The 14,438-nt window shown below is 40.6% G+C and overlaps 1 protein-coding gene across 11 annotated transcripts in view; it reads left to right on the forward strand.

Moving 5' to 3' along the window:
* GTF2I (general transcription factor IIi) overlaps window positions 1–14,416 on the forward strand; it is a 73,244-nt gene extending 58,828 nt beyond the window's left edge. For 4 of the 11 annotated variants that reach the window (XM_080562946.1, XM_080562942.1, XM_080562947.1 and 1 more), the window contains 5 exons: window positions 271–381; window positions 1,117–1,200; window positions 2,017–2,200; window positions 3,260–3,288; window positions 4,703–6,149. In XM_080562946.1, coding sequence (XP_080419072.1) covers window positions 271–381; window positions 1,117–1,200; window positions 2,017–2,200; window positions 3,260–3,288; window positions 4,703–4,932 — 638 coding nt within the window. In that variant the 3' untranslated portion in view covers window positions 4,933–6,149. The other 7 variants (XM_080562951.1, XM_080562949.1, XM_080562952.1 and 4 more) reach the window with 5 other exon arrangements.
* The last annotated feature ends 22 nt before the right edge of the window (window positions 14,417–14,438 follow it).

Below are 14,438 nucleotides of genomic sequence, written 5' to 3' on the forward strand. Positions count from 1 at the left end.
TTTTTTTCTTAATAGTCTTTTATAAAACCCAGTAGGTAAAGATTAGCAATTTGTAATGTAGCCCTTTCTCCTCTTGGGTTTGTAATTGGAAGGACAGAGTAGTGTGCATCTTCAATAAGTATGTCTCATTGGAAGATGGCCTCATTTTGGAAATGAGATTGGATCTGCTTTGAAAACTTTGCAAATATCTGTTATTTTGCAGTATTTGCTTTATATGTGACATTGAAGATTTTGGGCTCTACAACTGTTTTTTGAATCTTTTACTTTCAGGAAAAAATAATTCATCTAATATAGCCAATACAGCAAGCTCGACAGCGAATACAGTGGTAAACACAGCTGCAGGTGTTGAAGATCTCAACATCATTCAAGTAACTATACCAGGTGTGTATACTGTCTCGTTTCATATCACACTCCTTGTGCTTACATTCTTCATGACACTTGTTTCGTCCGTTGGAGTTTTTCGACAGTCTAGCTGGTTTACGGTGACACAAGTACAGTCTACAAAGAGCATAATTTAGTATTCTGTTTCTACTGAGATGTTAAATGTTTTCTAACTTTTATGAATATCTATTCAGTGACATCTTTAGAATATTCTTGGTCCAGCCCCTAGTCGAGAAGTATCCTCATTTTTCCCTTTTTTATCTCATTTAATAAATTATATACTGATTTGCAACTTCCTCGGCAACTTCAAGAGATCCGAACTTGAAGTAAAGTGTCTTAAACAACACTGATGACTGCTTTCTCAGGCATATACTGCATTCATTAGAAAGAAGTAACATTGCATGCTATGGTCATGTATTGGATCTGACTTCGCTTTTAACTTTCCCTCACCATCATATGCAAAGTAAGAAAATAAAACACTATTTTTTTTAGATTAGGTTTACAAAATCATCTCTAAATAATAAATCTAACGTTAGTCATGTAAATATGTAGAAGCTTCTCATGGATTTCTTCACAACCATCCATTTTTGCATATTTGTACAGTTCTGTGGTAGTGCTAAAACTAAGAACGAGACATGGTCTGTTTTTGAAGCACTTGGATATGCCTACTTTGAGTAAACATGCTCAAAAAAAAAATCTGCTCAATTCTAATGCTTTTCTAACAACTTCTTTCAGATGATGAAAGTGAGCGGCTTTCAAAAGTAGAAAAGGCCAGACAATTGAGAGAGCAAGTAAACGATCTGTTTAGCCGGAAATTTGGTAATTGCTTCTTAGTCCCATTTTTACATAGGTGTGGATGGAACAAATGTTGTTCATGGGGATGCTACTGAATCATCACTTTCAGTGGATGATATATATTATCATTAAAATGAAGAAATTTGAGAATTGTGTATGAGAGTTGTGCTCTGACCTCAAAAAGAATCTATTATAAGGGAACTGGGTTGCTTGGTGTTTTGAACAAAAAATCCCAAGAGCATAGATGACTTTGTTCCCCCCACATCCTGTTTCTTTCTGTGTAAACATGGATGAAATAGTTATTTTGCTTGCAAACCATGATTCTTGTTAGGGCTTCATGGTCCCGAGCTATTAATACTTGAAACTAAAGTAATTTTTAACATGCAACTTACCCTTTTGCTCTATATAGTTTTCTTTATTTTTTCTGTGTATATGCACTGTACAATAATGACCTGAGCTTCTTTATCTGAAATTTTTTTGCTAGTGCTGTGTTGAATTGCCTTTTGTGGGCATTGCAGGAAATTATTATTTTTTGTCACGTAGTTACTTTCTTAGATAGCCTGTTCTATACCTTTTTTAGGAAAAAAAGAGAATCTGAGTTCTTTATATGGTGAGCTGTCAGACTTAGAGTTTAAATAATCTTGTAGTAATGTTCATGAGTGTAATCCAAAACATCTGTTTCTGTCACTGTAATGATTTAATAGTCAAGTGGATTTTCAGTTTCAGATCCAATAGAAAGCTTGCATTTGCATTTAGTTTCTTAATCATCTGTGTTTTCTTTTCCTTCAACGTAATCATAAATATGTAAGCTTGAAAATAAACATGACCTCTCTCTCTTAGGTGAAGCCATTGGTATGAGTTTTCCTGTGAAGGTCCCGTACAGGAAAATCACCATCAACCCTGGCTGTGTGGTGGTGGATGGGATGCCTCCTGGCGTGGCATTTAAAGCTCCCAGTTATCTGGAAATCAGCTCGATGAGGAAGATTTTGGAATCATCAGAGTTTATCAAGTTTACTGTTATTCGGTACGTAGTCGTCACTGATTAGATTGTACAGACATTGTAAGGACAGCCCCGTAGCTGTAATAAATTCAGATTGAAAGAGTAGAATTTGCAGTGCATCTTTAAATAGTGGAAGATATGGCTCTTTTGGATACCAGCACGTCAGGTCCAATGAAGTCCAGATGTTCATAGCGGTAGGACAGAGGGCATATTATTACTACTGCATATTAAAGCAAGCTGTCTTCTGAGATGCAATCTATTCCTATGATATAATGGAGTCTAAAGTGCTGTGGGCCTTGCTGTCCCATTTGTAAGATCAAGCTCTGAGACAGTTTCCTGGTCTGAAATTTGTTGGCTCATGGCAGTAAATAGTATGTTTGTGGTAGTATTACTATTTTTGAAGTATTTTGGTTGTACTAAGATTCCTGAGTTAAGGTAAGCTTTTTCAAAATATTTTTTTTCCTATAAAATGACTTTATCTACAACATTTTTAAAATACAGTATTATACAATTACAATATAAGGGAATTTTAATTTATATGTATATTCATATAGACACATACGTGTGTACGCAAAGTATATTTGTGTGAAGCAGAACAGATGAAATGTGGAAATCATACTAAGAAGAGGTTTAGGAACTAAAACCAAAAAGGTGTTAATTTTTATCATTTCTCAAATCATAGTCTGCTTCACAAGAAACAGAAAATTTCAGTTTCTTTAGAGAAAGATTTCTTAAATTTTACTAAGGAGTCTGAATTCTTGACCCTTAACCAAGAAGAGTTCTAAACTGAAAGGACTCTTGCTAGATACGTTCTGTTTAACTGAGCTCTGATGAAGAGATGATTTCCCTGTTGATTAGTCATGACTGGGGGAAGGATTTCGATTTTTTGGTGTATGTTGTTTCTCAAAATGCTAGTGAACAAACCACTGTGCTCAAGAGATGTTCCTCCTGTTTTGTTCTACTTTCTGTTAGAGCGTGTGATCTCTGTTACCAAATTGCTGGGTGAGGAAGTCTTGAGAGAGAGACCCCATGCAGTATGTTTTAGAATCAGCATGTTTTGTGTTCTTTTGTCTTTTTTTACAGACCATTTCCAGGACTTGTGATTAACAACCGTAAGTAATTATGTGACACTGATAGCAAATGTATTTTTGTAACATACGAAGATCAGCTTTCTACATTTTGGCTTTGTGGCAGGCAGCCCCGTCATGGTTAAGTTCTACGTACAGCTCTCTTGTCTCTGTCGTTAAAATTGAAATTCCTGGCTAAAAATGCATGTGCAATTAACATAAGAGCAGCATGATGAATTTACAGACCAGTGTAAGATTGGCATTAACTTTGATATGAAAATGCAAGGTACTGATTTTGTATTTTTCAGCTGCAGAGTCCCAAAGAGATTTAGGACCCTGACTGTACAACAGAGTTAGATGGGAGTGTCTACATTTTAGGTTCGGATCCGTCACAGTACCAGTTACTAAACAAGAACTTTCCAATGGCTGCAGAACTATGTTCCAGTGAAAAACTCTACATTCTGCTGAAGTTGTAACAGCTTAGAGAGGCAGAGTGTAATTACCAGACGTGCATTTTGACAATGATGCTTGAATCTTATTTGAAAAATAAGTTTTAGTATTTTCAGTTCTCTATAATAGTTGTCACCTTGTTTTTAACATCTTATTTAAGAGGAAAAACAAACAGCAAAACACTTGTCATTACCCTTGTGTCATGTTCTCTCTGAGCCAACATCAGATTAGAAATTCAGAGGCCAGGTAACTCCGTCATTAGTTTGGCCTTACCCAGGCTGAGCCTTACCAACCCAGTACTCACTCACTTGCATCCAGCCACCAGTATATTCCAGCTAACGTGCTAAGGTCTGTGAGTGGCAAGGACAAAGTGTTCTCAGGAAGATGTCATAGTTAGTAACTCATATTGACCTGTCCACCAGTCCTAAGTACACCTTAGATGGGAAAGAGATCCTTTTGTATGAGGGAACCTTCCAGGCAGATAAATATTTAGTAGCATTTCCAGAGAATTGACTTAGAAATGAAAGAATCCATTTAACAGTTCTCTGCAAAACTTTTAGCATGTGATGGGATTGACACTAGCTAATTAGCTGAGGAAGAACAACATATATACCTGATCATATTCCATCACTGGAGCAGGAAGCTGGTTACTGAACGTGTGATTTTTATGCAGTATCTATGTCCATTAATTATGATCAAAATGAACTGATACTGATAGGTATCGAGGTGAATTATTGGAAGCCACTGAGCCTACTGCAGGTGTGATACATTATTCTCGCTCTGAAGAACATGTGAGAACTTAGGAGGAAATTCTTGGTGCTTGCAGATAGGGAATACTTTTTCTGTAACAAAAAATAGTGAACTGCAGCTTGATTACAGTGAGTGTTTAGTAACCTGTTAATACAACAAGTTTTAGGATTTGCAGATAGAAGAGGTAAAATCGCCCTTGTGTTACATGTGGGAAACCGTTTTCGTTGTAAAGTTAAACAGTGATCACGTCTAATCTTAGAGCTGATGGAAAAAGCTGAAGCAGAAGCACCACCACCACCAGCAGCACCCGTGCTACCAGGTGATGCAGAGTGTGCCACGTGTCCTTGCAGGAGGGGTAGGGCATGCAGTTCGAGATCTTACTGGCAGATGGTATTAGTAGTTATGTCCTGGGTACACGCTGCTTATAATGAGCCATTTTATTGTGACAGATGGCCTGCAATGGTGAAATTTATAGCTATTAAATATTAATAAATCGATAGAACCATTGCTTCCTTCACGACGTGTCATTGGCATGTTCCTTAATTTGATTTTTGCACTTGATGAGTGAGCTGAAAAGAAGGATCAATAGGGGCAATATATAAAGCCAGTTCAGTATCTATTTATTGATGTCTGCTTAACTCCAAGTGCGTGGCTGTGCCAGGTTGTGTTCAGCCAAGTCAAGTTTGTGTAACATACAAGAGCCTAGAACAGAAGTTCTGATGGAATTTCTGTCCCCTGCATACGGCACTGAACCCCTGCTAGCCGGTGTCCAGACTGCACACACCTCAGCTCTTCCAGTCTGAACAAATAACCTAGCGTTATGCTCCAAGTTGCTGAAGTAAATGTGATTGCACAGCTTCCTTTTGACACAGTGTAGTTTCTCAGTGTTCACAGACCTTCTAAAAATGCGCCTATCAAGTTGTCTGCAGTGCAGGCAAGATTTTTGCAATTGACTGGACAGGCTGTTGCTCAAAGAAACTGACACGCTGAGAGAAAACATTCAATAAACATTTCAAAGTAAGGGGCCCTTCTGTGGTGGGCAGAAAAGAACCTACTGCCTCCTCTGCTTACATTTGGAAGTGGTGGGAGGAAGAAAAACAGAGAAAAGGGAGAAAAAACTAAACTTCTGTTCGGTGAAGTTGCTGTAGTGTATCTCTCCTTAACTCACCCACACTGTTAAAAGGGTTCTACACCTTCCCAACACCTATCCATCTATAATCCATCAATACAGACCATAGAAAAATCATCCTGGAAGTAAAATGTACTTTTTGCCCTCTAGTCTTCAGCTTTTCCCTCTCTGCCTAAGTACACGTACTCACCACTGAGAACAATATTCACCAGAAGCAGTGACATCTATTTGCAATCCAGATTTATATTTAAGTAGTCTGAATTAAGTTGGTCCAAACTTGGTATATTCTGTGCAAGTGCACATTATGTTCAGCTAGGACTCAGTGATATGTCTGCTACAGTAACCATCCTCTGAAGAGAAAGAGTTAATTATGTAATGTAATAAATCTTTGGGTACTTTTTATACTTTGCTATAGAGTTCATAGAAAGCTGCAGACCTTTATCTGAGACAAAGATAATTGAGTTTGATTAGAAGAGGAAAAAATGCGGCTTTTTTTTTTTTAGAGTAAACTTAATTTCCCTAACTTTTGCTACTTTTCTGTTCATATTGTTGAAACTGTATGCGTATTCATTAGACTATATTTTTTTCATTTAAGAGCCAGCTGAACCAAGCCAAATAGAAGTATCTGTAGGAGGTGAGTATTTGTCTTCAGTTACTATCAACAAATATTTTTAAGTCATTTTGAAAGAAGCTGCATCTTTTTTCTTTTTTTTTAAAGAAGGCAAGTCAATCAAAACAGCAAAAAAGGCATTTATTGGTTCCCAGGAAGTTTTTTTCATCTGTATTAATATCATGCTGCATCGTGTGAAAGATAGTCTGCAGCAAAAGTTATTATTCAAATAATTTTACAAAAGAGTTTTATGAATTGTTGTTCTGGGCTGGTGAGTCACGACTATATATAGGCTTTGAATGATTGCTCATATCCTGAGTGATGCATCTAGTTATTCTACGCAGTCCTTTTCACAATTTATGCAAGTGAATGATTGTCATCATCAGGAAATTTGAACAGCATACTGGGTTGAATATACTTGTATGGGTTTGCTGGGGGAAGGGGATTTTTGTCGTTCCTCTAGAACTTCACCTGTGAGAGGTGTCAGACTTTCCTGTTGTCCAAGACCAGACCTGAGCTGTATTTTTTGGACACTGACCTGTGTGAGACCAAGGAGGCTGTAGGACTTCCAGCCCCCTTATGCTTTTGTGTATGGTCTTGGAGCATTGAGTACGGAACTGACCTGACAATTTGGATGCTGTTGTTTGTTGTGAATGGGTCCATTAAAAGCTGCCCCTGCTAGCCCCAGCTTTCAGCATGACCACAGGCGGCTGCCCTGTGAGTGTCAGAAGCGATGGGAATGTGCTGTGACAGCCGAAGGACAGCTGCCTGTGTGCCAGGCAGTGCTGAGCGGGGCGCTCTGACGTAGGAGCAGCAGAGCCTGCAGCACTGGGAGGGAGCTGGCTGCACATCGGCACTTGTCTTAAAGCTCTCGAGCTCATTCTCTAATCCTGCTGAGATTCCCCAAAACAGAGAGCGGCAAACCTCAGCACTTCCGTTGTTCTGTACCTTTCCAGTCTCCTGGAAAGTCTCCGTTGCCTCAGTTTCCCTGGCAATGTCACTGAACTCAGAGACTATCCGACATACAGGTCCAGAGGAGGCCAAGAAGATGCTCAGAGGGCTGGAGCACCTCGCCTGTGGAGACAGGCTGAGGGAGCTGGGGTTGTCAGCCTGGAGAGGAGAAGGCCCCGGGGAGACCTTACAGTGGCCTGCCAGGGCCTAAAGGGGGCTGCAGGAAAGCTGGGGAGGGGCTCTTTGTCAGGGGGTATAGAGATAGGACAAGGAGGAATGGCTTTAAACTAAAAAAGGTAGGTTTAGGTTAGATGCAAGTAGGAAATTGTTTACTCAGAGGGTGGTGAGGCCCTGGCACAGGGTGCCCAGAGAAGCTGTGGCTGCCCCATCCTTGGAGGTGCTCAAGGCCAGGCTGGATGGGGCTTTGGGCAGCCTGGTGTGGTGGGACGTGTCCTGCCCATGGCAGGGGCTGGAATTAGGTGGTCTTGAAGGTCCCTTCCGAGCCAAACCATTCTGTGATTCTACCATGCTCAGCCAAAACTGGCATTACGAGCTCAGTTACAGGTACACCCTGAGTGCTGTGAGTAGGAGTCTAGATGAATCCTTTTGTAACCAGCAAGAGGAAAAAAAACTCTGTGAAAAAGAAGAGAAGCGTGAGAGCTGTAGAGGAGCTGAGCTGCAGACTTCAAGCACGCAGTTACTGAAAGCTGAAATACCAAATGTCTTTACGATGCCAAAACTATGTGGGATCGCTGAAATTGTTAGGTGGAGTGGGACACTTGTTTCTGAATGCTCCTCATGGGGGAAGTCTAGCTATGGGCCCTTCAGGAGACTGTTTAGAAGAAATAGACAAACGTGGTTTTGAATTTGCCATCCAAAACTGCATTCAGATCCAGTTACCGGAGAAACGATCTTGAGACAAGGCTGAAGAACACACAGTCGCTTCAGAACCAGGCTGGGAGGTGATCAAGTGGTGAAACAGCCCAGCTTTGCTGTGATGAATTACCCTAGCCCCAAACCTTGCAAACAGCTTCAGTGAAAAACGAATTTCCTTCCAACATCATCGTCTCTGTTTATGAAAAGAACAAAATCAGGCTCCGGGTCATATAGGCAGTGCTATAAAGACACAATTTCTTTGATTTACCTTCAAGCATCCCTGTGAACAAGAAAAGCAAAGATTTTGTAATGAAGTCTCCTGGAAATGAAAAAAAAACTGTATGAAAAAATGATGAATGCTTTACCCGACAAGATCAAATTTCTTTTTTTTTTTTTTAAGCATCTAATAATGCCTCCCTGTGTAATACATTGAAGAAGAAAAATTAGATGAGGTCAAAATTTCTTTTGGATAGGACTGAAATATAATAATGTCTGTATGTAGTTTAGAAGAGCAGCAGTTTTATAGATGGGAACAAAAAATGGTCAGTGCTGTGAAAACAAGTCTGTGCAATGAATGGTGGTTGGGTAACTAACAGAAGGCATGACTTGAGCTCAGGTATGGTCAGATGTTAGCTTTTAGAGAGCATTTTAAAAATTGTGAAGCAGCGGTCATGCCCTAACACTTCGGGTAAAGGAAGCCATCCACGAGGCTGTCTCTGAAGCCATGGGCTGCAGATTTAGCTGTGAGCACTGGGAAAGCTTCACCCAGCGTCAGCAAGGTGGGCTGAGGGCAGAATGGTGCTGGGGATTGACAGAGGGAGCAGGACTGGAGGGTAGATTCAGACCAAAACAGTGATATATCTGACATGTTCACTGATCGTGTGGTTTCTTTTTGGATTAAGTTATAGAATCCCAGAATCATTAAGGTTGGAAAAGACCTCCAAGATCCTCTGGTCCAGCTATCCCCCCTACAACCAATGTCCCCCACTAAAAAAAAAAGAAAGTTCCTTTCTTACCAAGGTTTTGAGCTACATAAAAAGCATTTTGAAGTTTCATACGCTTCTAATACCAATTTTTGTGCCTTAAAAAATAAGAGTTCTCTAGGATCTTGGGCTGCTTTACGTTCAAGTGGATATGCTAATTTCCACCAAATCAGATTATTGTGAATACGTTGTTATTTGCTGTTAATAGTTTAAAAGGATAAATGAATGCTTTTCATGTTTTTGTAATTTTTTACTTACTAGCTACAATAATTATGACAAAATTGGTTGACTAGTTTTTTTCATTCGTTACTGCTTTTTCAACAGATGTTACAGAAACAGAGGAAAGTTCTCAAATAAAGCAAGAACCAGACCCAACGTGGTAGACCTCATCAGTACTACGGTAAAATAATTTAGTGTTTCTTGAAGGCAGTGTTTGTCAAGGAATAAACACTTGTCAAGGAATAATACTTCTATAATTTGGAGTGAGGAGAAGCAGGCTAAGATAGAGGGCTGAATGCCAGAAGGTGCCAGTCCTTTACTTCACTTCTGAATTATTTCGTCTCAGTTTTCATCTATGTAATGTAGGACGTTTTCAGTTTCTCATCAGAATACACTGTAAAGCAGACTGCGTTCAAATTTGTGTGGCAGTCATTCCTAGGAAAATGTGGGCTGTAACAGCCTATAAATAAAAATGGGTGATGGTAATTACATACCTCAGAGGCAGAGTAAATGAAAGCTTAGGGAATTAGTGTTTACAAAGAGCTCTGACATGGTTGTGTGAACGAGCATTATTCTTGGTAAAGCCTATGTATTTCCAAATTGTAATGGGGCAGGAAGGCTCTCCACTGTGATTGCAATATTGTCTAAGCTGGAGACAATTGCTAAAATGTTAGCCGTGATGACAAACCAACTAACTTGAGAAGTTTTGCTTCTTTTCTGTTAACTTTACGTAAAGCTTAGTTTAACTCACAGTGCAGAAACATCTGAATCTTTTTTCTTAACCTATTTTTTTAACTTCGCTTACTCCTAAAATGACATTTTGGTGGAGGTGGAGAGCAGTGCTAGCAGTGTTGTTATGTCACCAAATGTAAAGGGGCTGACCCACAGACATGTGAGTTTGTATGCTTCATTCAAAGAAAAAGGCAATTTTAAGCCATCGCGGATCTTTACTACTTTTTCTAATTTCAATTTTTTGGTACCAAATGCGTTCCTCATTATGTAGTTTTTGATACTTCAGTAATTGGATTGGATAGACATAAAATGGGAAGTATTTGTGTGGTATGCTCAAGTTGCAATCTGTCTAGTTTTAGTAAGAAAAAGACATTTTATTCATTACGGAGAAGAAAATTCTGCATACTGTTCCAGCTCTGAGGGCACAGACAGGCAATCAGCAAAACCAAGCCCTGGCTGTTCACCATTAATTTCTGCTGGCCTGAGCAGATGAGACTGGTAATGCATTCGCCAGCTCGCATGAAGCAGTGGCTGGGGGAGCCTGTGGATATCACTCCTGGCACCATCTGGCTTTTTGGAGACAAGGACAGCCAAGGCCATGGCCCTCTGTCAGTGCAGCGCAAACACAGAGTGATGGAGGCAATGATGCTCCCTGTTGGACGCTGCGTTTCTGTTCTTGGTCCTTCTAGCATTTCAGGTGCTCAGGGGAAGGTTGTGCATATAGGGACGTCCCCGGTGATGGGTTTCAGCATGGAGAAAGCAGCTTTGTTCTCTCTGGTGCTCTAGACGTGGTGGATGTTAAGATTTGACTGGACAAAGCCAGGGCCAACCTAAACTATCGCTAGCTGTAGTCCTTAGGGAGGGAGGCTGGACTGTGCGACTTCCAGGGTCGCCTGCAGCCAGCATTTCTGTGCTTCTGCAGGGTCTGCTCCATCCCTGTGTGGCAGTGGCCTCGGACAGCCTGGCTCCAGAGTTAAGAGGTCCTTGTCTCCTTTGTAAAGGAGCTTCAAAGCTAGCTGCAGGAGTGGTCTTCACTGCCAGATGTTTGACCATGGACTCGTGTTCTTTGCCTTGGTAGTTTCTGTAGTATTTTGGCCTGGGCACTTAATACTTGGTGCTGCAGGACGTGCAGCACAGGACAAGCTTCATTCCTAAACAAGGGCAGTGCTTTTGGCTGGAGCAGACAGGCCGTTTATTGAAGGGAAGATACCATGGCTTGTAAAGTTTGAGGGAAGAATCCAAAGGTGTCTCAAGAGTACACAAGTGAGGAACAAGAGAGCCTAACCCTGACCTGCTCAATAAACAAAAAAAAAACATTTTCATACAAACAAGTAGAAAATGTAGCCTTTATCACTGAAGTTAAGGAGGCCCAAAGAAAATCATTCACAAATGGATTAGGGAACTTCCTATTTATTTTGTGTCTATTAAGCATAAAAGTCAGATACGGCCTCTGGCTCCGAAGGTCGCTAAACAGCTGGAAACTTGGAGGAAGGAGCAGGGCTATATCACCAAGATCCTCATCCTTGGAGCACTGAGTCTTTGGAAGGCGGGTGGGTGGTATGGCTGCTTCCAGGGGTTAGCAAAGAGGTAGCACGTGTAGAGCTGCTGAATGCGCTGCGATGAAGTAGTGAAGGGACAAATCCAGAAAAGAATTGGTAGGAACTGGCAGAGATTGACATCAACGTATCAACCGTCTGTGCCCTGAGAACTTGAAGTACAGCAGTAGTCTTTCTAACAAATTGCTGAATTGTACTTTGGAAATGTTTGTCATAAAGCTGACCACGTCATTAGAAAATATATCATTTTTTTTTTTAATTATTTTTAGTGGGAAGCACTTCACCTAATAGAGATATAAAAAGACATCTCATTTGTCCACTAAAGGTCAGGGAAATTTTGTCTGAGCACAGCTTGCTGCTGCACTGCTCTGGATTTTTGGATACTGTAGACCGTCTACTAGCTAGAGAACGCGTACTAAAGCAAATATTCCATCTAAACTTTTACAGAGTGTATTCAAGCATCCATTTAATCTCTCATTTATGGAAAGCAATGTTCACCTTCTGCATGCTTTCTAATTTTAAGCCTAATGAACTCAAAATAAAAAATCTACTAGTATTTGTGATAAGATGTAGAGCTGCAATGAAACTAACTCACTTGTGTAATTTTTTTTTGTCTAGTCAGAAGCACCCAGTTCTGTGAAGAGCTTGTCAGGCCTGCCCTGATCCGTGTAATATAACTGTATAAGAGAAGTACCTTCTATACAAACCCTTTTTGTACTTTTAGATAGAAATGTCTACTTTTTCAGCAGTTCTGTGAATTGACTTAATGCAAAGAATGACTGTAGATTTGGAATGGCTGGTTTCACTTTGGAATATATCGTGAGGACTAAATATGATGCAGCAATGCTGGGGAGATGATAACGATTAAAATCAACAGGGACTTAACAGAGGCTGTCTGCGTTTCCCAATAAAGCTGAACTTCACTGTACCTGAATGCATCTCAGCTTTTGTAATGAAGAAAAAAATCCTTCAAGTAGTTCAGTTTGTTAGTTTTACTTTGAGAAAACAAATCACTAATTTTCAGTTATCACTCCTTTAATGGCTGCTGGGACAATAGTATCTGTATATTTGAACTGATTTTTCCTATACCTACCACAATTCATATGTTTTTCATAAATAAAAGATGAACTGGTTCACTTGACCATTAGTATGCATTAATGAGGTGGACAGTATTTCAGCGTGTGGATTAGGAACCAATTGAACCCTTCTGTAGTTTGTTCTGTTAACTCGAAGTCGTAACTGCATGTTTTATCAGAGTATCATGGTTTGTGTATGAAGGGTCTGGTCCTGCAGTCCCGATATAGGCAAATCTCACGTGGACCTGTGCAAGAGCTTTTCTCCCGAAGGCTGGGGGGTAAAGCCCTGCTGTTCACCTAGAGCTAGTTATGGAACCTTACACTACAAGCTGCTCTGAGTCCTCCTGTGTCAAAAGTTAAGTCCCCTACAGTCCTGGTTACGCCACACATGATGTAAGAGACTCATGTATGCATTTTTTTTTGAAGTTTCACAAACCATAAATTTGTAAAGTTCTGGCTATATGATACTCTCTATAGAGAAGATAGAGATTATTGTAAAGGTTTCTCTTTCATTGGCATGAGTTTGAGATGACTACATTATGCACAAATACTAAACCTTATTCCCTCATTAAGAAATAAAGACATTTCTGATGGTTTTCACGACTGTCCGTGCAGTATACGTTTATATGTGAAGTCCTAGCAGTAATTTTGGCGGCAGGTAGAATACGCTACAGCCTAGTTACTAATTCCAGTGAAGAAAGTAAGTTCCTGTCATGCCCTTCAGACAGAAAAGCGGCTCTCGGTGGGTGAGGTTGTTGCATCTAAACGAAAAACTTTGAAGACTTGAATGCAGTTGGACATGGTGTCTGTTCCCAGGAACACACAGCAGGAGCAAGCTGAAACTCGGCAGATCAGTTCAGAGTAGCTCCTACTCTGCCATTCTAGAGGCAAGGGAGAGCTACAGCCCACGTGCAGGTGCTTTCACGATTGCTCGGGGTAGGTCTCGGTGCTCCCACTGAAATATTGGATGTTGTGCCGTTGGTGGCAGTGGCAGCAGGGTTAGCTCCACGCTGAACCATTACTTTACCAGACACGCTCGGTTACGTACCTCCAGAAATAGGTTGTTAATGGAGTGACAGCCAGTTTCACGATTGCTGCTAAAAATTTTTAGAGTGGGGAAATGAGTTCATGCAGCCTTCCTTGGGCTCTCGACTTCCCCTTTTGAAAAAGCAGAAGGATGGTCCATCCCTTCTTCACTCTCAGCCCTCTTCGGGAGGCACTCTGCACAGCTGCCTGCCCAGCAAGGCTAAATATTGCTAACGGAGCCGCCAGTGCTGCCACAAATGGAGGGAGAGGCGTCAGAACAAAAGAACTGAGAATTAAGGAGTTCAGACTGCTGCCTTGCATGGATGTCCTGCAGATGTATCATGTACTGTGCGTACGAGAGCTTAAAAAATGAAGCGAAAACTGATGACAGCGGTTTAACTGGAAGTACTGGAGTAATTCCGTGACGCTGGGAGCTCGGGTAGTGGTGTGCCTCGTGTCCGTCCCGCTGGGGGGCTTCGATTAGTGCCGATGTGCACATTAGCATCAACACTGAAGTCTCTTTTTGGTCTCAGACATTTTGAGTTATAACCAGTAGAGAGAAATTAGACTGACAAAATAATTGCACCAATATTTATACCTTCTAAATATCAATTTTATATTAAAAATGATATATCTCTATATATAGTCTTAACAGGTAGCAGACTTTTAAGATGTTGACCTTGTATGAAAATCGCACTCGTTTCCAAACTAGTAATACATGAGGTGTGTCACTCTTCGGGCATCGACTGATAATGCCCTAAAAAGCCTTGGCTGTACTAATTAACAAGCAAATAAATAAAATTGCAACAACTTAACCAGAGCTCTGGATATTTTTTC

The sequence above is a fragment of the Anser brachyrhynchus genome (assembly GCF_964034855.1).
Source record: "Anser brachyrhynchus genome assembly, chromosome: 20".
Taxonomy (NCBI): Eukaryota; Metazoa; Chordata; class Aves; order Anseriformes; family Anatidae; genus Anser; species Anser brachyrhynchus.